Genomic DNA, 26,278 nt, shown 5'->3' on the forward strand with positions numbered 1-26,278 from the left:
CTTATTTTCTTTGTTTACAAAACCCAGCAGCTGCTCACATCGACGCTGACGCCTTTGCAAAGCTCCAGAGGGCTGGTGGTTCTGTAAGCATTGTTAGAAAACTGTGGTTTTGGCCTTTATCAGCCTTCATCTGCCCTTCTGCGAAGTCTCTGCGTTGTGTTTATTTTGTTGTTTTGTTGAGGCAATCGTTCCTCCGACACACTTACATGGCTGTAACACTGTTTCACTGTCCCCGTTGTATGCATCCGGACAGAAATGTAACTGGAGTCGTCGTCTCTTTATCAGAAAGGATGTTTAGTTCCATAAACATAGCATCTCGTACAAATTTAAAGTCTTTGGTGGTATAAGAAACTAGATTCTATAGATTCTATCTCTGTCGATTGCTTTGGTGGTTCTGCGGCCTGTCCTGTTAGCCGAAGCCTGTCTGTTAGCCTGTAGCTATCTCTATACCACGTGGTCTTTTCCCCTCTCCCTCCAGCCCTCGTTCAAAGGGCTGGAGCTCAGCTTGATGTCAGTCTGTCTCGCTATCCAAAACTCTTCTGCTCCCTACCGGAACAACTAACACCTATAAAGTCTCTGTCTCATTGTTGTGGCTATCTCGTCCTCCTAGCAACGGCTTTCCCCCTAGCAACAGCTTCTGACTCATATACGCTGCTACTGCACTCCCGGCTATCTGACCGTGGCTCCTATCTCCCATAGGCCCTGCTACAGAGAAAATGTCTGTCGTCGAGTTTAACACACACACAGGGTCCTTTAAACTTCAGCCTATGTAGATTATTTACATACATGCATGCTATAACCATATGAAAACCAGTGATACCCTTCAGCATGACAATCAACGCTAACTTGTGACCATATTACTCACTACTAGTGTGATGCTCTGTCACGATGGGGTTAGGTAGAATGCAATAATACAGAAAGGGAAAGAATGGAGGAGGCAGAGGCGAGGAGTGAAGCTTGGAGAAGGGTGTTTACTGTAGAATCCAGTGCAATACAGGGAAAATACAGAAACTAAATAACAAACTTCACAATACAAAACAACAAACACTAAGACTTACTAGAGGGAGAACGGTGCGACACGACGTGGAGGAACAGGGGGAAACTGGAGGAATGTCGCCACACAGAAGGGAGGACAGACAGAACCCTATATACCCCAACTAATTAACAATTAAGAACACCTGGCCAACACAGAATCACAAACAACACCTAGACAATAAGCAAAGCACAACTAAACACAACTAAACACAAAAGCAACTCCTAACAACCCAAAACAGTGTATGACATCACACCAGGGAAGGGAAAGACAATGACAGTACACACCATGACACCACATTAATCAAACTATTAATTATAGTTAACACAGTAGTCAGGATGTCCAGTGTACTGGAGCGCACCGATTGTTTGTCACCACTAGAGGGTGGTAGGGCGCCAATGTCAGGCCGAGGGCCAATGTCAGATAGAGGGCATTGCCCAAAGTTAGGTGGAGGGTACTGCCCAGTGTTACCATCCTGCCCAGTCCAGCCAGTACCGGGCCTAGGATCCTGACAGTACCCCCCCCTCAACGGGTGGCTTCCAGACACCCGAAAACAACGTCCATAAGCAGGTGAGGGAGGAAGCCGGAACCCCGGAGAGGACCCAGGGAGAGGACCCGAAGACGAGGGACCAGGAGGCTGAACAAAAAACCCAGGAGGGGCATAGCAGCCAGGGGGGTAAAAAACGGGCGCAGATGCCCGGAGAGGGGGGGTGGGGATGGGAACAGAGGCCCGGGGAGGAGGACTGGACCTGGAAACAGAGGTCCGACGAGGGGGGGTGGGGATGGGCACTGAGACCCGGGGAGGGGGGCAGAACCTGAGAACCGAGGCCCGACGAGGAGGGCTGGACCTGGGAAGCGAGGCCCGACGAGGGGGGGTGGGTACAGGTGTAGAAGCCCGGGAAGGGGAGCTGGACCCTGGAGCCGGATCCCGGATGAGAGGCCCTCCAGCCGCCGGACTAGGGACCGGTTCAGGAGAGCCGGAATGGAGGTGCGGCTGCGACGACCCCCGGAGCAGGATCCCACGCAGGCCCCGGCGAAGACCACGGCGAAGACCACGGCGAAGACCCCGGCGGAGACCACGGCGAGGACCAGGACGCCGATCACGGCGCAGAGCTGGACCAGACGGGGAGCCAGGATCCGTCGAAGAGCCGGGAGCCGGCACGGCAGCCGGACCAGGTGGAGAGGCCGGGCAGGGCGTGGAGACCGGATCGGTCCCGGCGGCGAGGCGTGGTGTAGGATCCGGGGATGAGGAGCCAGGACCCGTCGAGGAGCCGGGAGTCGGCACGGCAGCCGGACCAGGTGGAGAGGCTGGGCAGGGCGTGGAGACTGGACCGGTCTCGGCGGCGAGGCATGGTGTAGGATCCGGGGATGATGAGCCAGGACCCAGAGCAGAGGCTTGACTGGGCGTGGAAGCTGGACCAGCTGTGGAGGCCTTACTAGCCATACTAGCCTCGGGGGCTAGGCTAACTGTGGGCCCTGGACTCACTGTGGGAACTGTGCTAGCTGAAAATGCCTGGCTAGCTTGGGACATCTGGTCCGTCTCAGGTACTAGGCTCACCCTGAACCTGGAGCCTAGTCTGGCAGTGGAGACTGTGCTAGCTGGAGACATCTGGTCTGTCTCCGCTACCAGGCTCACCCTGAACCTGGAGCCTAGGTTGGCAGTGGGCGTCTGGTTAGCTACTGTAGCGGGGCTAATAGGCGGAGCTGTGCTAACTGAGGACGGCCGGTTAGCTATTGACACAAAGCTAACCGGCGGAGCTATGTTAGCTGTGGAAGTCTGGTTAGCTGTCTCGGGCGTGGAAGCCGGAACAGCTGTGGAGGCCTTGTTAGCCATACTAGCCTCAGGGGCTAGGATAACTGTGAGCTCTGGACTCCCTGTGAGAACTGTGCTAGCTGGGAATGCCTGGCTAGCTTGGGACATCTGGTCCGTCTCCGGTACTAGGCTCACCCTGAACCTGGAGCCTAGTCTGGCAGTGGAGACTGTGCTAGCTGGAAACGGCCGGTTAGCTATTGAAACGAAGCTAACGGGCGGAGCTAGGTTAGCTGGGAGTGGCTGGTTAGCTATTGACACAAAGCTAACCGGCGGAGCTAGGTTAGCTGAGAGTGGCTGGTTAGCTATTGACACGAAGCTAACGGGCGGAGCTAGGTTAGCTGGGAGTGGCTGGTTAGCTATTGACACAAAGCTAACCGGCGGAGCTATGTTAGCTGTGGACGTCTGGTTAGCTGTATGAGCGGAGCTAACGGGTAGAGCTGTACCAACTGGGGACGTCTGGCCATCTATAGTGGCGGAGCTAACAGGAGGAGCTGTGCTAACTGGGGATGGCCGGTCAGCTATTGGCACAAAGCTAACCGGCGGAGCTAGGTTAGCTGTGGACGTCCGACCGGCGATGGACATCCGAGCAACCTCAGCGGCTGTGGGAGGATCTAGGCTGACCGTAAGCCTGAGAACAGTCGGCAGGCTAGCTACCCTAGCCTTCGGCTTATGCTTCTCCATGAGGACAGCAACATGTCCAGCCATCTCCCACATCGCCGTCTGCAGTGTCGGATTCTCAGTGGCGACCTGGTCGATCTTCCGGAGTAGGAACCCCCATTTGGCCAGTGAGTAACTCTTCATGTCACCGGCCATCAGGGCCAGGACAACGGTGATGGTATCGCTTGCCTTTCCTGCTGCATTCGTTAATGTTGGTGGCGACATTCTGTCATGATGGGGTTAGGTAGAATGCAATAATACAGAAAGGGAAAGAATGGAGGAGGCAGAGGCGAGGAGTGAAGCTTGGAGAAGGGTGTTTACTGTAGAATCCAGTGCAATACAGGGAAAATACAGAAACTAAATAACAAACTTCACAATACAAAACAACAAACACTAAGACTTACTAGAGGGAGAACGGTGCGACACGACGTGGAGGAACAGGGGGAAACTGGAGGAATGTCGCCACACAGAAGGGAGGACAGACAGAACCCTATATACCCCAACCAATTAACAATTAAGAACACCTGGCCAACACAGAATCACAAACAACACCTAGACAATAAGCAAAGCACAACTAAACACAACTAAACACAAAAGCAACTCCTAACAACCCAAAACAGTGTATGACATCACACCAGGGAAGGGAAAGACAATGACAGTACACACCATGACACCACATTAATCAAACTATTAATTATAGTTAACACAGTAGTCAGGATGTCCAGTGTACTGGAGCGCACCGATTGTTTGTCACCACTAGAGGGTGGTAGGGCGCCAATGTCAGGCCGAGGGCCAATGTCAGATAGAGGGCATTGCCCAAAGTTAGGTGGAGGGTACTGCCCAGTGTTACCATCCTGCCCAGTCCAGCCAGGACCGGGCCTAGGATCCTGACAATGCTCAGCGGTTAACAGTTGGCCTGCCTGGGGGAGTAAAGAAAGACGTGTTTGGTTGATAGCTGCATGCATTGATATGGGTAACTATTTTGTGGGTAGGAAATGCTAATGATCCCATAAGCACGATTCTTTCTCTTTCAAGTCCAAATCCAATGAAACCATAAATGACACCAGAGGTGTATTTCTACTGCCTCATAGGAAATAATTAACATAACGTATCTGTGGGTTGGAGTGTTGGAAGTTGTCTAGGCAAAACAATGTATGTATACAGTGGTTCTCAAACTACGGGTCGCGACCCAAATTGGGGCCGCGGGTAGGTGACAGTGGGGTCGCGCATTGGCAAGTAAAAAAAAATAATAATAATTTTTTTCTTTTTTCTTTTTTTTTATGTTCTGGCAACATAGTTTGGCTAAATATGCCTTGTTTTTTTCAAATTGTCTAATATATATGCATGATCAAGTTCAACAACATGTGCTTTTATTTTGATATTCCTTAATTCTACGTTGAAATTACGTGATACATTAACTCATTCAGTGCCAGCGTGTACCCCCATCCCTGCTGTCTCTGGGCCAGCTTTTCGTGACCGTTTTCACTATATTTCATGATCTTTGCGGAGCTATTGTATATTCTATATTATGTGGAGACAATAGTATGGCTCATTTGACAGACACTATTTGTAGTACAACATGTAAAAAAGGGTTTGTTTCTACATACCTTTGTTCGTTCACAATTCCAATATAAACATTGCCTCGTTTCACTAAAATCCAAGCTGATTTCCTGGAACGCGAGTTACAGAACGTTTTCTGCGGGTATGCGTAAATCATGTTTTTTGCTCGCCTGAGACACATTATTTCCAGGTCAAAGGTAAACACATGGCCGGGGTGGGGGGGGCCTTGATCCAAACATATAAAATCATGTTTTATGATGGAGTTTCGGTAAAGTACACGTAAAAAAAAAAAGACGTTACCTTTGTTTTAGATGTACTCCATTTCTCACATCGAGTCCAAACGTGTCTTGAATCAGAACAGGATCAATACATATAGCCTTCATCCATCTACTTCATCTGCTTGGGCCAGACTATATCACGGAGCCGAATAGGTTTCCTCATCGGTCGATTTGGTTATAGTTGTTTTACATTTTACCAGTAGTGCTTAGTCCAAAAAAACGCAGCTTATCGTCCATAATCATCATCCATATAATCCATTTAGTCTTTTTCATAATATCCAATAGTTCGCTCTAGTCTAGGCGATCGCGATTCTCGAACGTGTTCTGCTCACTGCTGCTCACAACGACTACCTAGTTGTTTTGGGGCTGTGGGGCCAGCACTAATAACACACTAATAGCTGGCCCCAGGCCACGTGAGCGGATCGGAGCGGGCGAGAAATCCGCTCTTCGCTCTTTAAAGCTTGGTCCGCTCCGCTAATCGCTCATGTTGACCCCGCCCCCAAGTCGCTCTCTGCTCGCTCACCGCTCACCTTGAATCGAGCGCTCCCCGCTCCCCGCGCCACATCGCTCGGCAGATATATTTTTTTTTGGAGCATGGTGTAAATTAGCTCAAACTCAGTGGCGGCTCGCCACTAGGGGCGCTCGGGCGCCGACCCCCCTGGTGAACCCTGGTTAAAATGAGAGAAGAACAAGACATCTTTTTTTTGTTTTTTGTTTTATAGCCCTATAAATAATATAAACATGTTTAAAATGAATAATATTTACTCATTTTAAGTATGTTTGTGTTTCCAATGCACAATATAACGTTAATATATCAAATAAAAAAATAATCGTTTTCCTGAACAGGAAGTGACTCACTCCTGCCGCATTTCTCCTAGCCGTATTTCTCGGCCCGGGCTAGACGCAATCGCGCTCTGAGTGCGCGTCACTGTTTCATCGCTGTATCCGTCGCAGCCAATCAGTGCGTAAAGCGCTGTGCGTTGAAATATGATGTTTATGATGGAAGCCGGGCGCGATTTGAAGCGGTCTAGGCAAGCATTTAGAATTTCCGTCTAGAATTTCCGTAGCCGCATTTCGCGGAGACGCTCTCTGATTGGCCGACGTCAGTTTTTTTTTCCGTAGCCGCATTTCGCGGAGACGCTCTCTGATTGGCCGACGTCAGTTTCTACACTGGTTAAGCTTTCGAAGTAGGTTAAGGAGGTAGCGTTAGAGTTTGTCTTAGAGTGTGACGGCAATTATTTCGACGGTTAAGCTTAGGCACTCTTTCAAAGTTGGTTAAGGTTAGAGTTTGTCTTAGAGCATGGTGATAGAACGCCAGGTAGTTTGCAGGCTGTTCGACACGGAAATGGGCAAAGACACAGCTCGTTCATTGAATTCATCACAGTACTGTTGTGTTGTGCTAACAAGCTAATCTGGATGCAGTCTGGACAGAGTGGATAACTGGATATACATCAACAGTCTGGGGACAACAGTGGACATTATACACTTTATCAAGCCCTCCTGCTCAACCACGTAAACAGTGAGTTAATTCGGTCTCTCTCTCTCTCTCTCTCTCTCTCTCTCTCTCTCTCTCTCTCTCTCTAATTAATTAATTTCGCTGCTGCTGATGCATAATGTATGAATGAATGAATGGTGAGTTGTTTAAAATGACAACATATACATGTGTTAATTATTTTATTGGATTGATCCGAGAGACAGAGAGAGAGATTGCTCCAGAGCATTTATGTTACATTTTCAACTCGACCTAACGTGAACCCCCTGCGAGTCTGCGACCCACCAACAGAAGATAGTACGAGCCGCCACTGCTCAAACTACAACAGTCTACACCCCCTGGGCCCCTTAACAATTGTTTGTATTGAGCCGCATTGTAATTGTACCCATTCAGACCCATTCAGACTTTTCTCGGGTTTGGCGCTCAATCGCTGGCAAGATAACCCGACTTTTTTCGTGATTGGCGCTGAATACTAATATAATAATAAACTTTATTTGTATAGCACCTTTCATACAGAAACTGCAGCTCAAAGTGCTTCAATGAGCTTGAATGAGTGGGGTCCCCAAAAAGTTTGAGAACCCCTGATTTAGTAGTTAAAAAAAATAAAGAGACAGAAAATGTGTTTATTGTCAATGTACACAAGGCAATTGAAACGTGTCTTTTTGCATATCCCTCCTAGTTACACGTACACAGTCTCAGGGACGTGCACAGGACTTTAGAGGGGCAGGTGCTCAAAGGCTGAAAAGGGCACTACACTTGTGTGTATATATTATCCGAGCGCGCGTAGCGCAAGCGCAAGTTTTAAGGGCCCTTTTCGGGCGGGGGGCCCCCTTTTTATGCTTTTTGGGGGGTTTTGGTGATCAAATATTGAATATTGAACTATAATAATCAGTGCAGGAGCTCACTTATCCCTGAAAGACACTTTTATCACTGACTTAAAAGGCCCATGCATCTCCATAAATGTTCAGGGGGGAGGGAATAAGTGCTTACCCTACAGACCCCAAGAAGTACATATTCTGTATTGTTTAATATAAATGCATTTTTTATTCCAATCCCGTTTTTTATTTGAGATTCCCAAATCCCATCGGACTTGACTTCTTCGTGTCCCTCAATGAGTGTAATACCAGCATTCAACTGTATGCGCCACAGCGGTTTCTATCATCATCATCATCACCACCCACGCTATGCATAAAATATATGGGTCCGCGGAGAGGCACGCTGAGGAGGCCGTGCAAACTGCAATGGAATATGGGGCATCTCTCTCTCTTTACCTAATATTTTGATTCTATCCTGACATTTTTCAGTTGGAAGGGCAGTCTATATGCGTAAAGGTAAAAAATAAAAAATAAAAAAAAATGTAAAAATAAAAATTTCAAAAATGGCACTTTTTTGATGAGGCTCAAAAAGGCAGGTGCTCAAGCACCCCTTGGCCTCTATGTGTGCACGTGCCTGCACAGTCTAGTTCATCAGAGAGAGGTCAGAGCACAGGGTTGCCCGCAGTGCAGTTTGGTGGTTCAGTGCCTTGCTCAAGGACACTTAGGCAGGGTGGTGGACGCCGTAGTCACCTATAGTCACCAGCTCACAGCTGTAATACACCCTCCTGTCCTACACCTAACACCTACAGTACACCTAGAGTGTCATAGATGTGACGCTAACTTGTCTTGCACAAAGTGCATTGTCTGGGAGCCACCACTAGGGACAGAGTGGCTAACAGTGAATAACTGGCTGAATTTCCAACCGAGTTAGTGACATTGCCGGCCAGAGGTGCACAATTGACAAGCTTTCAGAAATACCCTCTATGGATTCTGTTTAGATCCAGAAGCCCTCAAGCCAAGAGATTTGTCAGCCTTTAATTTTCTACACAATGTTGATTTCAAAGCTGCAATAAGCATTTTCTGACAGAGTTCTTCACCTTTTCAAAACCTCTTATGACCACCTGCTATCAGAGGGTCTCTTTGTGGTGTCCTACTCAATCAACCCTGCTATCAGAGGGTCTCATACTCTCATTGAGCCATGGTCGCGACCCTCTCTGCGCCGCCCCCTATCTCCCTGTCTCCGGCTGTCCCTGAGCAATGACCGGAGTGTTGAATGTCCCGTGACTAAGACGGGGAGGACGTGACCCTCTTTGCGCCGCCCCTGTGCCTCAAATAGATCCGCTATCAGCTCTATCTTTAATCTTTCAAAATGTTCAGTTGCTATCGCTATTAGCTCTATCTTTAATCTTTCAAAATGTTCAGTTGCTATTGCATGCACTCATCTGTGTTTCACTACACACATGAGTGCATGCTTACCAACTGTCCGTCTGCAACACTACTATCACCAACATCTAAGAAGGGAGATCCCCCCTTGAATGGCCCTTCTAAGGTTTCTCTCCTCCACACTGCCTGTGGAGCTTTTTTCCCTATTGTTAGGTTTTAGTGAGTTTTTCCTTACCTTCGCGTGGGGTATGTCTGGGAGTGCTTGCATTCTTTCATTTATTTGCATTCATCTAAAAAGATTTGGACCTTATGGTGTTCTTGTTCTGTTCTTGACTTATTGTTATGTTTTCTTCTTGACTTGTTTAAAGAAGATCTGTACGGCCCATGGGGACATTAACGTGTGTTGTCGGGCCCTATAAATAAATTTGATTTGATTTGATTTGGTGTCCTAATCAACCAGCCCTGCTATCAGAGGGTCTCATTGAGCCATGGTGTCCTAATCAACCCTGCATTACCAACAGTCATCATCACTTATTTTCTTTGTTTACAAAACTCAACCCGTGCTTTAGCTCCATCTATTGTATAAAACTATAGATTTAAAAGTTTTTTTTCAGCAAATCTCTTAATTACATGAATATTGTGCTGTCAGAACAGTAGCCTATTAAAGGATCAATAGGTAGCCAAACATAAAAAATGTCTTATTATATCTCAACAGTAATTGATAGTACTCGAAAAAAGGGCAGGAGCTAAAACAACGACATCCAATCAAATGATCGACCAAGTCAAATGATTGGAACGAGCGGTCTATCAAACCCTCTAGTGACGCGTACGCTTGTTATGTGCAGTTGCGCAAATGTACAAATGCCGGTAATGGCTTTGGAGGCATCTCGATGCATTCTGATTGGGAATGCATCAGGATGTTGTCGAATTTGGTTTAAGGATTTGAAAATATTTCTATGTTCCACATTATTCACTATGGCCAAAAAGGCTTTCGTTTTGGCTCCTTGCTCCCCTCTAGTGGACAGAAAAAAGAGTATTGCAGCTTTAAGGGTGTTACACACTTCATTTAATTCCCTCCCCTGATCTGCAGGAATATCTCCCTCACTGCAGTGAGCTCGCTGCCCGAGTCGATCCTGGGAGGCCTCCAGAGGCTGGCAGCCGTGTCTGTCTTGAATCTGAAGGAGCTGCCTCCTCTCCAGCACTTCACCAAGCTGCACCAGGCTGATCTCACCTACCCCTCACACTGCTGCCCCTTCCAAAACGCACACAGGAACAGGTACTCAATGATCAGGGCAGCGGTGGTGGCGGGCACCGGGGGCTGGTGTAGAGGTTGACCATTCTGGAATTTACTCGGAGATGAAAACAATGTTTGAAATACTGTGATGACATTTTGATGTCGCATTGCCATGCCTGCTTGTTCTTCTACATTAGATCCGGGTGGAACCCCCTGTGCTCCCACCCGAGCGCGCAGGAAGATGTCGACTTCTACAGGGAAAACTGTTCCAACTCCACTAACATCACCTGTAGCCCCGCCGAAGACGCCTTCAACCCTTGCGAAGACATCATGGCCACCATCCCGCTACGGGTCCTCATCTGGGTCGTCTCCGTCCTCACGCTGCTGGGCAACACGACGGTGCTCCTGGTCCGGTTAGGTGCGTGTGTGGTTTAACAAAATGCTCAAAGGAAAATATAACCCCATCCTAAATTTTGAAGTTATTCCATTATGGTCTTGGACAGTTGAATCAATACAAATGATATTTCAGTCCCATCAAATACCTGTGGTGTATTTTTCTGATAGTACGGTGCTTTTTAATTTCACTAGCGAGCTAGACGTCGTACAGCTAAGCTGTTGGGAGTCCCTTAATGCTTGGGAGCTGTTTGGGGTCTAATAAGCTAGAATGTTAGCTGCCATTTTTGCTAAGTGGATATTTGCTCTGATCCTGTGTTTGTCTGTTTGCAGATATTTCACTCAAATTGTCTATTCTCTGAGCAAAGCACAGGACTCACTCAAACAAAAGTCACTTATCGGAGGTGTTGCTCCAATTATAGCAATGCCAGTGACGGTAATAGATTTCACCTAACCCCCTCTGTTGGGCTACATCAAAATAACCCACCACGCTCACCACCGCAAAAGAGGCCAGTTAGGGACGACTTTAGGTGGTTCACTATCTCCTCTGTTGTGTTGCTAGGCAGCCAGGTGAAGCTGACAGTTCCTCGTTTCCTCATGTGTCACCTGGCCTTCGCTGACCTCTGCATGGGAATCTACCTGTTCATCATCGCCATAGTGGACGTGGGCACGCGGGGGCAGTACTACAACCATGCCATCAACTGGCAGACGGGCCTGGGGTGCAGCACTGCTGGCTTCTTCACGGTGTGTGTGTGTGTGTGTGTGCGTGTGTGTGTGTGTGTGCGTGTGTGTGTGTGTGCGTGTGTGTGCGTGTGCGTGTGTGTGCGTGTGTGTGTGTGTGTGTGTGTGTGTGTGTGTGTGTGTGTGTGTGTGTGTGTGCGTGCGTGCGTGCGTGCGTGCGTGCGTGTGTGTGTGTGTGTGTGTGTGTGTGTGTGTGTGTGTGTGTGTGTGTGTGTGTGTGTGTGCGTGTGCGTGTGCGCACGTTCATGCGTCTGTGGATTGCATGTCTGTCTACCTGACCAAAAAGTCAGACCAAAAAGGCGACAGTGGCTCAGTAGGTCTGAGCAGTCGTCTGGTAATCTGGAGGGCAGCTTGTCAAAGTGTCCTTGAGCAAGACACTTAACCCCTAACTGCTCCCGATGAGCAGGTTGGCACCTTGCATGTGAATGTGTGAGTAAATGGTCAAAATGTGAGGAACAAATTGTAGAGCGCTTTGGATAAAAGCGCTATATAAATGCACCATTTATCTAAGGTATAAAGGATAATATTTTGTCATAATTGGGTGTAGTGCTAATCAGATAAGTCAGAGTAATTGCTATGTAATACCAATATGTACAGTGATACAGGTATAAAGACAGTTTGGTAGTAGTCATACTGGCCAGCAATGTAACTAGTAAGAGCAGGTATGGGATATGTATAGATATAGATATAGTATCTACAGATATGTAAAATTATTATGTGTAGGTATGTACAGACAGGTGAATAGTATTTTATCCTGTTTCTGTACTTGCATATATTTTAACCACCTTTACTGAAAGTTTCATTATACATTGTGTGTTGAGTACTGACTTTTAATAAGTTTTGTTTTGCAATAATAAAAAAGATTTAAAAAAAAAAAAAGACAGGTGAATAGAAGAATAAATACAGCATTATTGTACATGCTATCATACAGAATTATATGGGTTATATGCAGGTGTATAGGTATATAGGCGTATTATATGCAGGTATATTCAGACAGATATGGATATGTATATGCTGTAAATATTTACATATAATGTATATTATGCGGTATATATACAGCACTGTTGTACATGCTATCATACAGAGTATTGATATATTTGCAGGTGTTTTCCAGTGAGCTGTCGGTGTACACGCTAACAGCCATTACCGTGGAGCGCTGGCACACCATCACACACGCTCTGCGTGTTGACCGTAAGCTCCGCCTCCGACACGCCTGTGTCATCATGGCAGCCGGCTGGGTCTTCTCCGTCCTGGCCGCCCTGCTGCCCACAGTGGGGGTCAGCGACTATGGCAAGGTGGATAATATACTGTATTTCACACTTATCACTCTCCATTCATACATTCACTCAATATAGGGTTTTTACTTGATGCCACAGCTCCCACCTGCAGCTACATTGTGCCGTCCTGTGTACGATTCCTGATGGCAATTAGATTGAATTCACTATGACTCTGTAAACAGAGCATCTTGTGGAGGAGGGGGTTAGCTAAACAGAATTAACAAGGAGGTTGCTATTTTTAACTACTGCACCAGCTGTGTAAATGAAGAGATAATGACGATATTAGATCATGTGTTTATCACCTGATGGTTATCGGGTGGTTTTACAATCACAACAACTAAATTGACAACTGTCATAATTTGGCAATTTACTAAAGTAATGATCTCATCACCGCTCGTGTTGTTGCTCTTGCACGACAACATCAATATGTGTTCTGTTTACATTGTAACAGTGAAATAGTATAACTGGCAAAGTGTGCAGGTTAAAGGGACACTTCACCAAAAAAAACAATGCTGATTCATTTTGCACATAATCGCACACATCTAAAAACTCTAAACAATGTTGCATTACATTCATTTTAGTTTGACAGTTTTTGAGATTAAATGAGTTTGAATATGGCCACCAGTGATGTCATTTGGGGACATTTAATCCTTGTGTTACAGCTCCATGAAATTATGAAATTATGAAATGATGTAGATGAAAAGATTGCAATACCTTGTCTTATAGGGACTACTACCTTAGTTATCATTTAATTGAGCTGTAATTAACACAACACAAGGATTCAACGTCCCCGCTGACATCACTGGTGGGCGGCCATATTCAAACTCATCTCAAAAACTGTCAAACTAGTTTAAAATGTGCAAAACCGTTTAGAATTTTTGGCTGTGGGTTTGAAATGATCAGAGACAGCGCCTTCTCACTGCGGCCTCCACTCCCACTGTCCCCTTCATCCTGCAGGTGAGCATCTGCCTGCCCATGGACATCGACTCCCTGCAGTCTCAGGTCTACATCGTGTGTATTCTCCTCCTCAACGTGGCCGCCTTCCTCTTCGTGTGCGGCTGTTACCTCAGCATCTACTTGACCGTCAGCAACCCCGCGTCACCCCCGGCCCATGCCGACACCCGCATCGCCCAGCGCATGGCCGTGCTCATCTTCACGGACTTCCTCTGCATGGCACCCATTGCCTTCTTCGCCATCTCGGCCGCTTTCAAGCTCCCTCTCATCACCGTGTCCAACTCCAAGCTCCTGTTGGTCCTCTTCTACCCGATCAACTCGTGCGCCAACCCCTTCCTGTACGCCTTCCTGACGCACAACTTCAGACAGGACTTCTTTCTCCTGGCGGCACGCTTCGGCCTGTGTAAGGTCCGGGCGCAGATCTACCGCACGGAGAGCACCTCCGGTCATCACCCATCACATTCACACACTCACACACAGACACACACAGAGACACACACACACAGAGACACACGCACAAACTCTTTCCATTCAACATTCTGAATCTCTTCATGCCTCCAAACTATTTCTCTCTCTCTCTCTCTCTCTCTCTCTCTCTCTCTCTCTCTCTCTCTCTCTCTCTCTCTCTCTCTCTCTCTCTCTCTCTCTCTCTTGGCCTCTTCCCTGAATTAATGTAATGTAAATATACTACTGCATTAATAAGTAAATATTATATTTATTACGAGATCTATAATATCAGCTTATGTTCATTCAAAGACTACAGCCAATCACCAAGTCTTACCTTTCTCTCATCCTCCAATCGTAAGCCTCCTTCCTCAGAGTTTCCACTACGCCTGACAGCTTTAGTTATCAGAGCTGTCTTTTTTCATCCCACCACCACCCCATTCCCCTCCTTACATTTTACATGTGTTAGGTTACTTGTAAATAAACAAACATAATTTTTAATTATATTATTATATAATATGGGCTAGCACTCATTCATCTCGTCTTCAAAAAATTATTTTACTTAAAAAAAGATTTGTTAGACTGGCAACCCTCTCAGATCGATTTGAACCATCTGCTCCCGTTTTTTCAAGAAACTAAACATTCTGTCTGTGTCTGAGGTTAATTCTTTACAGATATGTATATTTGCGTACAAATGCATTTATGATCACAATCTACCAAATGGTTTTAATAGTTTTTTTTCTTTTAATTCTGGTTTTCATTCATATGTCACACCTCACTCCAGGGACCTGCATATACCTTATTGTTGTACTTCTCTTAGGCAGTTCTCAGTGAGGTATAGAGGGTCCAATCTTTGGAATGCCGCTGATCCTATGCTGAAAAGATCTCCATCTTTGCTTATTTTTAAAGCAAACTACAAAAGAATTCTCATATCCAAAAAGTAGTAGATAGATAAATAGGTCTATACATGTAGGTATGCATTTGGTTATGTGGGTGTGTAGGTTTGTAGGCAGGTGGGTAGGTGGTTATGTATTATTATGTATGCAGTATATATGCATGTATACTGTGTGTATGTATGTTTGTATTTACACATATTTCTTGAATGTATTACTGGTATTTTTTAAATAATATGTATATTTTTGTATGTTTGATTTGACAAAACAGGGGAAGTTCTCTATAAGCCATAGGCTTCTAAACTTCTCCTACACAATATGGTTATTATGTATTTTTTGTCCCCTTTTGTTTAACTCTTTATGTGTTAATAAATAAGATACAAAAAAAATACAAAAGAATGTACAATAATAATAATAATAATAATAATAATAATAATAATAATAATAATAATAATAATAATAATAATAATAATAATAATAATAATAATAATAATAATAATAATAATAATAATAATAATAATAATAATAATAATAATAATAATAATAATAATAATAATAATAATAATAATAATAATAATAATAATAATAATAATAATAATAATAATAATAATAATAATAATAATAATAATAATAATAATAATAATAATAATAATAATAATAATAATAATAATAATAATAATAATAATAATAATAATAATAATAATAATAATAATAATAATAATAATATAGTGAGGTGTATCAGCAGCACAACCTAGGTCTCTATGACCAAGGGCTGATATGTTTCCCTGGGTGTGTCATGCAGAGTCTATGACCTTGGGCTGACACTGCACCCTGGCTTATCAACAACCTTGGGTTGATATCACCCTGCTGCATACTGTAAACCAATCCAGCCTTCACTTAATCCTACCTCAATCATGGCCCTCATCTATCATCCATCTTCCTTCATCATTGATTCGCTTGTTGATAACAAGAATCTAAAAAGTTGTAGTAAAAATGATTATTGTGTAAGACCTTGACTCATGTTACTTGTAGCTGAATTCGGCAGCAAAACACACACGCGCGCGCGCACACCCATGTTTCCATGTTTTGTGGGGACATTCTGTAGACTTTCTTAACCCCATACCCTAAACTTAAATAGCTCCTTTACCTTGTGGGGACAATAAAGATAAAAAATATACACACACACACACACACACGTCACACATACACACACACACACACACACACACACACACACACACACACACACACACACTCACCAACCCACACTGACTGAGTAGTCTTTCAACCGTTATCAAAAACATTATGTCCTTCAGCGCATCTCGTGTTCCAGGGCAGAGTGACCCCCACCCTCAGCTTCGTGTGTTTGGGTGGGTAGAAGGGAAGGCTATACAGCTGCTCTCACCCCCCATAACAGGGGATGGATATGGCTCTAAGATCATAACACACACACGTCACACACACACACACACACACACACACACACACACACACACACACACACACACACACACACACACACACTAGGATGTCAAGGCTGCAGGTGCAAGGCAGGATCTGAGTCCACCCCACCCAAAGAGCTTCTGCATTTTCTAACTCATTGATATGGATGGCCACTGCATACTATTGGGTGAAACTGCAAATCCGTGCACTTACACTTTTTCTCCACTGGAGGACACTGTCGAGACAGAATTCAGCTGTGAAGTAAGACGTTCAGCCTTGATTGATTGATTGATTGATTGATTGATTGATTGATTGATTGATTGATTGATTGATTGATTGATTGATTGATTGATTGATTGATTGAAAACTTTATTAACAGATTGTAGAATGGGTACAATACAATACAGCTCAATACACACAATTGTTAAGTGGATGCAGACCAGAGAAATACTTTCGTCTTGTTTACATCAGGGTCCCCCATTTTCAATTCATAATGACATTTATGACATACACAACATACAGATATATAGATAAATATCATGACATTTATGACATACAGATATACAGTACTGTTACATTTGTGACATATAATATATGCAAATATACAGTACTGTTAAACATAGATCCTAACAAAAAATATATACATACGAGGGGGAGGAAACTGTACATTAGGAGGGGGTGGGAGGGGGGGTTCGGACATTTACGGGGGCCAGTTTCGAATTGCAGCCTCCCGTAGGTGCTCTTTGAGAGCAGTTTTGAAGGTGGGTAGGGATTCAAAAAAAATTACGGTGATGTGGCATAATTGCAAAACGTGTTTAGTCCCTTGTTTGAGCCGAATCTGGGTTTCACATGATTTGTGGAACTCCCTCTGGTGTTGTGGTCGTGGTATTCACTGACCTTTGGGAAGTACCTCGACATACCTTAGTGGTGTAGTGTATCTTGTAGACCAGGCCCATTGCAAGTTGCTGTACTCTGTCGTCTACTCTAAGCCATCCTAGGTTGTCAAAATGGGCAGGGGTGAGGTGGGTTTTAGGAGTAAGGTCAAGCAGTAGTCTGACCAGTTTGTTTTGTGATGTTTGTAATCTTGTTTTTAGTGCCTTTGAGGTGCTTTAGTACCATGAGATGCAAGCATATTCGTAGTACCCTTGAATGAGTGCTCCTGCTAGAGTCTTCAGCGTATTCTTTTTTGTATTTTATTTTTTTATTATTTTTTAAACAAACATATAAACAAACATGACAACACACGATAAGATATACAAGCATTAATTAACAGTGCATATCCAATGAAATCACCATTTAGTTAAATGTCTTATACAGGATATACCCCCTAATACCTGCTATCTAGTACCCTACACACATATGCTATAGCTCGTACCCCCCCCTCCCGGACCCCCCATTGGATAATCCATCCATTATAACTTGTTCCTAACCAGACACTACCTTTATATGCTAGCTTTTATTCTCTCCACCACTTCTAACCACATTGTCATTTTGGATTAATTGAGACCCAAAATTCTTGCTGTAGATATTTCTTGATAAATCACATCGAGATATGTAAGAATCCAGACCTTCCGGCACATTTTTTCCGGTTGAAACCATCGTGATGCTATCAGCTTTTTAGCCACTGTGATACCAGATAAAACCAATCTCTTTAGCTGTGGAGGTACTGCACACTCAAAGACATCATTCAGCAGTAATACAGAGGGGTGTACAGGTATATTCAGAGTTAAGAGATTTGATAATTGCTGGGTCACTTCTTTCCAGAATATCTTAACTGGTGGACAGTCCCAGTACATGTGCATAAATGTCCCCTCGTCCCCATTTGTACATAAGGAGCATTTGGGGTCTTGTTTAAGACCCATTTTGTTCAGTCTTATAGGAGTTAAGTATGTCCTGTGAATATAGTTAAGATTGATTTGTTGATGGTCCGGGTTCCTTGATGCAAGTCGAACATTTGCCCAGGCTTCTTGCCAGTCAAAATCGATCTCCAGGTCTGGTATATCCCTCCTCTTCAGCGTATTCTTGTTTACCAGGGAGGAGATCCGGTACAAGAATCTTGTTCGTTGGTTGACTTTTTTAATTACATTGGTTGCCATTTTGTCACAGGAAAGATTTGCCTCTAGGATGGACCCATGTAATTTCATCTTTCCTTGTGACAATATTGTCACCCACCTTAAAGGAACACTTTGCCAAAAAGATCAAACGGATTAATTACGCTCATAATCTTACACTGTAACACACATCCCAAAAACTATAGACCTTTTCAGTGGAATTGCATTGCTAGGGAACATCTTGGATCCAAGTTTATTTCCTGTCATTTGTTGAAATTAGCAAACACTGCAACAGGAGATAAACTTGGGTCCATTTAGGATGATTATGTTGTCAAGTTTTGAAACAGTCTATATCTGGTACAACAGTCTATATCTGTCTGGTACAAATTAATTAGGTTTGAGAGTTATTGAGTTAAGATGTGTGATGTCGTTATGATTTATAAAATTCCAGGATGTAATAAATACAGCTCAGTGGGAAGTAAATATCAAGGCCTTTGCGTATGCCTCTCCAGAAACTGTTAATCACTTACTAAGGACTTGAAGAGGACAATTGTCTAAAATGTCTTGATTTCAAATTGTCTGATAATAAGCTTGGTGTTTATAATAAGGTAAAATATCTTGGACATGTTATTACACAAATTCTGAATGGTGATGGTGATGATGTTTATAGGCAATAATATATGATTTATGCACCAGCAAACATTCTCTCATGCAAGATTAGTATGTGTACAGAGTGAAGATGTCCCTGCTCAGAGCATATTGTACACCACCATATACTGCACAGTTGTGGTCAAACTACAAAAAAGCAAGCTTACAGAAACTTCAAGTAGTCATGTGAATATTATTTAAGAGGCCCAGATGGTGTAGTGCAAGTTTCCTTTTCATTTCAATTAAAATACTTTATTCATCCCTCAAAGGGCATTTCGAGGTAAGCGGGTTTGCAAATAAGAGACCACAATACAATATACACAAATACAACATACTTTCAAAGCTGTCTTAAGAAATCGTATGTATAAAGGTTGTGTAATATAAACAACAGGGAATAAACTTGGGTCCATTTAGAATGCTTATGTTGTCAAGTTTGAAACAGTATATTAACTGTACTGGTACAAAATAATTAGGTTTGAGAGTTATTGAGTTAAACCAGCTGTGGAAACACTGGTACAGTTGTATATATTGTGACGAATCTGGTGGGGACCAGACTCGCCACGGTTGAAATACAAACAAATTCAAAAGTTCCATACAAGAGCAATATCAATCAATAAGAATATTTATTGAATTAAGGCAAAAATCCAGTTTGATAAGCAAGAGAATGGTCATAGTAACCAATCTATAATGTAATGTGTAACATCTGGGCTTTCTCTCCCTATTCAGGATTGGAAGCTCTGCTGTCATCCTGGAATTCTCACTCTGTCTCTGTAATTATCTTGATTGTCGTCACCTGCTGTCTCTGTAATTACCCTGATTGTTGTCACCTGCCTGTGTTTGTGTCACTGGTTCTGATTGGGTCTGCTGGCTGCAGGCCTTTATAGTAATACCTTGCCTCTCTCTTTCCGTCGGTTCTTCAGCAGTGTTACTGGGAACAGCCGTCCACGGGCAGAAGTCGGATATCTCGCCCGTTATCATGATTTAAAGTTATCTTTGCTTAAGGTCGAGAAATCGGATCTCTCACCGCCCTTTTCTCTCTTTGCTTCTTTAAGTTGTTTATCTCTTCCTTGTATTACTATTACCTGCTTTACCTTGTAAAGTAATGTTATCGCTCAAAGTGGTTCTGATAATAAAAGAACACATATTCGAGAAGAGCAGCACCCTCTCCGTCTCCATTCTTTCATGCCACACTTGAACTCAACATTCTTACCTGGATTCCTAACAGAAGAACCGACCAACAAACATGAGTTCCATGGACGAATTTCGGGAGGAGCTGGAGGCGCAGAGAAGGCAGCTGGGCGTTGTCACCGCCCGTTAAGGAGAAGTAGGATCCGAATTGACTCGCTTAGGAGCCCTGTCCAGTGATGCCCAGGACGCGTCTATTCTTAACCCAAACGGTTCATGCGTTTTGCTAATCTGATTGGCCACTGACGTTTCTGGTCATGTGACATGTGCGCCCAATCGCGTGACGCGCCCGTTTCCGCCTCGACCAGCAGCAAACCCTAACCCTAACCCTAACCGTTCTATCGCCATGCTCTAAGACAAACTCTAACCTTAACCAACTTCGAAAGAGTGCCTAAGCTTAACCGGGGAAAGAACTTGCCGTCACACGATTGGTGCGACCAGAAACATCAGTTTTACCTTGTAAAGTAATGTTATCGCTCAAAGTGGTTCTGATAATAAAATAACACGTATTCGAGAAGAGCAGCACCCTCTCCGTCTCCATTCTTTCGTGCCACACTTGAACTCAACATTCTTACCTGGATTCCTAACAGTAATGTAGTAAAAAACACAAAACAGGGGACTTCCGGTATGGTGAGCATGGCGTGAATGAATGAATGAATGAATGGATGAATGAATGAATGAATGAATGAATGAATGAATGAATGAATGAATGAATGAATGAATGAATGAATGAATGAATGAATGAATAAAAACTTTATTTAACAGATTGCAGAATGGGTACAAAACAGTACGGCTCAATACACAATTGTTAAGGGGATGCAGACCAGAGAAAGACGTGTGTCTTGTTTACATCAGGGTCCCCCATTTTCAATTCATATTGACATTTGCTTAGTAGTGCTTTCCCTCTCTCCCTCATGTATTTTTTTATTTCCGCGTTTTAAGACTCCAAACCTTCACAGTTCTTTTTATATACCAGTAGCGATACAGCTAACTAACTAAAAGGCTTCACAAAGATGACATCCAAGACTCCAAAACCAAAAAGGGGCGATGTTCACAGAGAAGAGGAAAGAGACGACGTTGTTAGCAAGGCCTGGCTATAGCTACCCTGCTTGAAGACCACAAAGTGGCTATCACTTCCGAGTTTAGAAAACCCATTACCACTCTGGAAAATAAACTTGACCAAATTCAGTCGGACGTGGCCGACAACAGACAGAGGGTCAAGTCAATGGAGGAGAATGCGGAACTTGTAAACGAAAGAATGGTGTCGCTGGAAGCTACATGTGCCGAACTGAGTGCTAGCCATGCTAGGCTAAAAGCTAAAGCTGAGGACCTGGAGGCTCGAGGGCGGCGGAACAATCTCTGGATCATTGGACTACCAGAACAAATTGAGGGCCCAAGACCAACATCCTTCTTCGCCACCCTTTTATCCCAGGTTTTGGGGGCAGAAACCCTCCCTACCCCTCCGGAATTGGACCGCGCACACAGGTCGCTAGCAGCTAAACCGAAGCGAGGTGAAAGGCCTAGGCCCGTTATCGTCAGGTTCCACAACTATCAAACCAAAGAACGGGTGATTCGGGAGGCCAGAAAGAGAAGGGCAGAGATGCTGTACAACGGTCAACAAATTGCTTTCTATGAGGATTATACCCCAGCTGTGTTGGAACAGCGAGCACCGTACCACGAGGTAATGGCACAACTTTACAAACGTGGGCTGAGGCCTAGCCTTCAATATCCAGCCAAACTGATGATTACGGAGGAGAACGGGGACAGATTACGCTTGATGACTGTTGGTGATGCTGAAATGTACCTCAAGGCTAAGCTAGCCTAGCATGGACGGCTATCTAACGAACACCTAGGGGTAAGCTAACCTGGCACCGGCAGCAATGGACAAGAAATGTAAAATGCAAGACTGAAATTATAGGCATTGGTTGGACTAAACTGTTCAGTCACAGTAGACCTGACACTTACACTTCATGGGGAGATACTATTAACGCTAGTTGGACTGGTTTTTTAAACAGAATTTCATGCTTCCCAAATAGCCGACGCTGATTCTATTTAAAAAAAAAAATATTATCTCTTCTTTTACATGTGGCTCTCTTGCACACGTTCCCTTTGTTTGAAGGCCGCAAGATAAATAGACTGGGCCAGATTGATTAGATAATGAAGGATCTATGTACATGTTTCAGTAGTACTCAGTGCGCTGAATGATACATAGAGACTGTGTTTAAATTTATTAGACCATTTAATTAGGTCTAACAAACACCTCGTGGCCAAGTGAAACCAGCACCGATAGCAATAGACATGATTACGACATACTAAATGTGCGGCTGAATTTATAGACTTTGGTTGGATTACATTGCTTAGTCACAATAGAGTGGCCACCTATACTTCAGAAGGGTGAACCTATTCAAGTTGCACACGCTCCTTTTACTGTTTGAAGGTCTCAATACAAACAAGCCGGACAGTATTTACTGGGTAATGGGGGTTTTGTATACATGTTTCAGTAAGTACTCAGGGTACTGACTGAACCGACTCAGGTTGTACACGCTTCTTTTTACTGTCTGAAGATATAGGTCTCCAACACTACCAAATGTAGATAACCATATTACTTTTCTATACATATTTTAGGTACACACTGATGTCCCTGATTCGTGTAACCCTTGTAACTGCATAGACCTCTTAATTATTATTATTTTATTCTTTAATTTTGAAAAAGTGGCGCCTCTTTCTCAACTTTATCAAGGTTTCGCAATTGTTATGTCCCTAGTCTGCATGATAGCAGGGGCTAAAGACGTTCTCCTCAAGCTGTTATAGGTTGGAAGCAAACTTTGCTTATGTCCACTAAATTATAATTTAACCTAGGCACACTGAAGGGCCTCAGTATACTCGTGCTCTTAACTTTTTATGGGTCACACTCCTGAGTGAAAGCCATCAGTAGCACTTTTACGTCTATGCTCTATAGTGGATGAGCCCCGAGTCGTGTTGCTAATATCTTTAATTTGTATTAAATTTGTATTTTAAATTTGTTCATTATTATTATTTTTTTGCTGTTTGAATGTTCTTTAAACACAGTTTAAAATGTATCCATAACTATATTGGAGACTGTTTGAAATGAACGGGAGAGAGGGAAAATAGGAGTGAGGATGAAGTCTCCACCGGAAGGAGCGTATCCTGAGAGATACAAAGGTTGTTACTGTTCCCTAGGGAAGGGCTGTACCCCCGGGTGAGTATGCTTGTGTATGGATGTGTGGGTGCATGTGTGTGCGTCAACCTTACCCCCCCCCCCCCCCCCCTACTCCCTTTTTTCTTTATCTCCCTCTACCTTTCTCCCTTCTTCCACTATTTCATCTTCATCTTTTCAACAGAAACATCCGCTTCGTCTCATGGAATGTCAAAGGGATGAATAACTCTATCAAAGCAAACAAGGTACTTAAAGGCCAACCTCTAGGTTAAACCCTACTGATCAATTTTTTTTTTCCATTCTTCATGAAAGTCACTGTTGGCCTAGTCCACATTGTTTATTGAACAAAAATACAACGTGAAGGTTGCACTTTAAACACCTACGACATCTCAAGGGTGACCTTTGTTTTTTACAAGAGACACACATCTGCACCTCAGATATCCCCCGCAGTAAGAAGAAGAAACTGAGAAAGAATAGAGCTTTACACCTCTAACTACATTTTCATATCTTTTATTATTATTTTATTCCTATTGTTTATTGTATTATAGTTTTGGGATGTGTGAGATTATGGACATTCCATTTTTTGATGAAGTGTTCCTTCCTTAATAACACATCCTACTATACGGTTCCCAAACTTTTTTGGCCGTGCACCCCCTATCACCTCCCGACCTAGCTGACGCACCCCCCAATGGGTTTCTGTTAGAAAAAATTGTTGCTGGTCTCCGTGCACAGATTTTATTTTTTATTTTATCTCTTCCCACGGCGACTATGGATAGGGAATTTCTTTATTTAATTAAAATGTTCACGACAACATGGATGCATGTACTCTGCCAGCATGTTTAATATCCATAATACTAAAGGTTTGACTAAGATTTTTATGAAATTTTATTGTATAAAAAAATATGTATTTACCACCATTAGCCTTTTCATGTCACGCACCACCTAGAGGGCGCTCGCGCACCACAAGGGGTGCGCGCACCACCGTTTGGGAACCACAGTATGTTGGCATGAATGACTGAATGCATTACTGAATGAATGATGCATACTCTCACCCTTCCAGGTGTACAACCTCACTTTGATATTGGAATTTTGAGATGTGAATATTCAAATGATGATGTCACAACCATAGATATAAAACATTAGATGTTTAAGTTTAAGTTTATTTGGATCCCCATTAGCCACAGCAGTGCTGGGACTATTCTTCCTGGGGTCCATAACACATAAAATACAGTTACAGACGTATACACTCACAACATTTACATGTCATACAGACAATTAAAACAACAATAAAAACCCTTATACACTCATACCATTTACATGACATACAGACCATTAAAACAACAATAAAAACCCTTATACACTCACAACATTTACATGTCATACAGACAATTAAAACAACAATAAAAACCCTAATCAAATTCATAATACAAGATAAAAATATCAGACACATACATTTTCATTTACGTACACACTATCTATTAGGGAATGTCAATTTCTTTGGTTGAAAATGTTGTTTTACCACGATTTTGAAACGGCATTTACTATTCTCCTGCTTAACATGTCTGGGAAGAGAGTTCCATTCCTGCATACCACGGAACATGACAGTTCGCTTCATTGCATTCGACCTCACTTTTGGAAGTGTAAAACCTCGTGCAGAAGCATGTCTGGTGGAATGGTTGTGTCTGTCAATGTGAGGTTTCTGTCCTTGCCTTCTCACTCGTTCTGTTCCTTTAACCACCCTCGCTTTGTTTTCATTCATTTTTTCTGTCAAGTATTTCAATTCCCTCGTTCACACGTTTCTCCCCGCTGACGTCATCTGAGACGTCGCTGATTGGTTCTCTCACTTCCCCACGCTTTTCAATCACATTCCCCAGCTGTCACTGCTTTTCAATCAATCGATCCCTCATTATTTATACCCCGTTTTCCCCACCCTAAGTTGTTGGTTCGTCTTGATTTGTCGCTGGATGTTTTTCCCCGTTGCTTCTGTTTCACTGTGCTATTCTCCAGGAATTCCTAGAAGCCTTCGCTTGGATACCTGCTCCGTGGCGCGCGCTCGCCTCCACTGTTGTTCCTGTTCCTTTTACGCAGCTCGTCTGGGTGAGTTTTTCTAGATTGACTGTCTTGACCTATTTCCGATTTTCGTGTGTAACCTTTACACTGAAGTCTACCACCTTTTTGTCGGACAGTCACTCACCCAGCCATTATCGTTTTTGCTCTTTCCTTCTTGGAATAATATTTTTGGGATCTTCCACCTCCCACTGTGTATTTACACGAAGATATTATTTCACATTTGGACTGTGTTTGGATTTTTGCTCACTGTGTATTTACACGAAGATATTGTTTCACATTTGGACTGTGTTTGGATTTTTGCTCACTGTGTGTTTACACGAAGATAGTATTTCACATTTGGACGGTGTTTGGATTTTTGCTCACTGTGTGTTTACATGAAGATATTCACTTGGGCTGTTTTTGGAATATTGCACATCACTGTGTTGTTTAACACGAAGAATATAACACCCTGTCCTCCAGCTCGTTTCAAGTCTGCTCTGTCACTGACCCGTTCCCTCTCTCCCTCTCTCGGTCTTGCACAACATCTGAGAGGTCCGCCGTGAGAGTCTGCAGAGCGGTACAGAGGTCTGCTCCTGCTTCCCAAGACTACCCTTCCGGGAGAAGCTGCAGAGCAGCAGAACTTTGCCCCTTGTTCATTGTACCTGTTCTTGTTGACCTGCTTTCCCTGTTTCACTTATTCTTATTATCAAATAAACAAGCCCTCGTATTTGGCAACTCTGAATCCTACTCTCTTGTG

General features: G+C 43.6%; 1 protein-coding gene across 1 annotated transcript in view; it reads left to right on the plus strand.

Moving 5' to 3' along the window:
* Positions 1 to 15,789, plus strand: part of fshr (follicle stimulating hormone receptor) — a gene marked incomplete at both ends in the record, with an annotated part of 36,385 nt that extends 20,596 nt beyond the window's left edge. The window contains 6 exons of the mRNA XM_084323022.1: positions 10,122 to 10,307; positions 10,463 to 10,683; positions 11,221 to 11,402; positions 12,503 to 12,694; positions 13,634 to 14,075; positions 15,770 to 15,789. Coding sequence (XP_084179148.1) covers positions 10,122 to 10,307; positions 10,463 to 10,683; positions 11,221 to 11,402; positions 12,503 to 12,694; positions 13,634 to 14,075; positions 15,770 to 15,789 — 1,243 coding nt within the window. The remainder of the gene's footprint in view (positions 1 to 10,121; positions 10,308 to 10,462; positions 10,684 to 11,220; positions 11,403 to 12,502; positions 12,695 to 13,633; positions 14,076 to 15,769) is intronic.
* Between the last annotated feature and the right edge of the window lie 10,489 nt (positions 15,790 to 26,278).

This window comes from Notolepis coatsorum, assembly GCF_963971535.1.
Source record: "Notolepis coatsorum genome assembly, chromosome: 10".
Classification (NCBI taxonomy): domain Eukaryota; kingdom Metazoa; phylum Chordata; class Actinopteri; order Aulopiformes; family Paralepididae; genus Notolepis; species Notolepis coatsorum.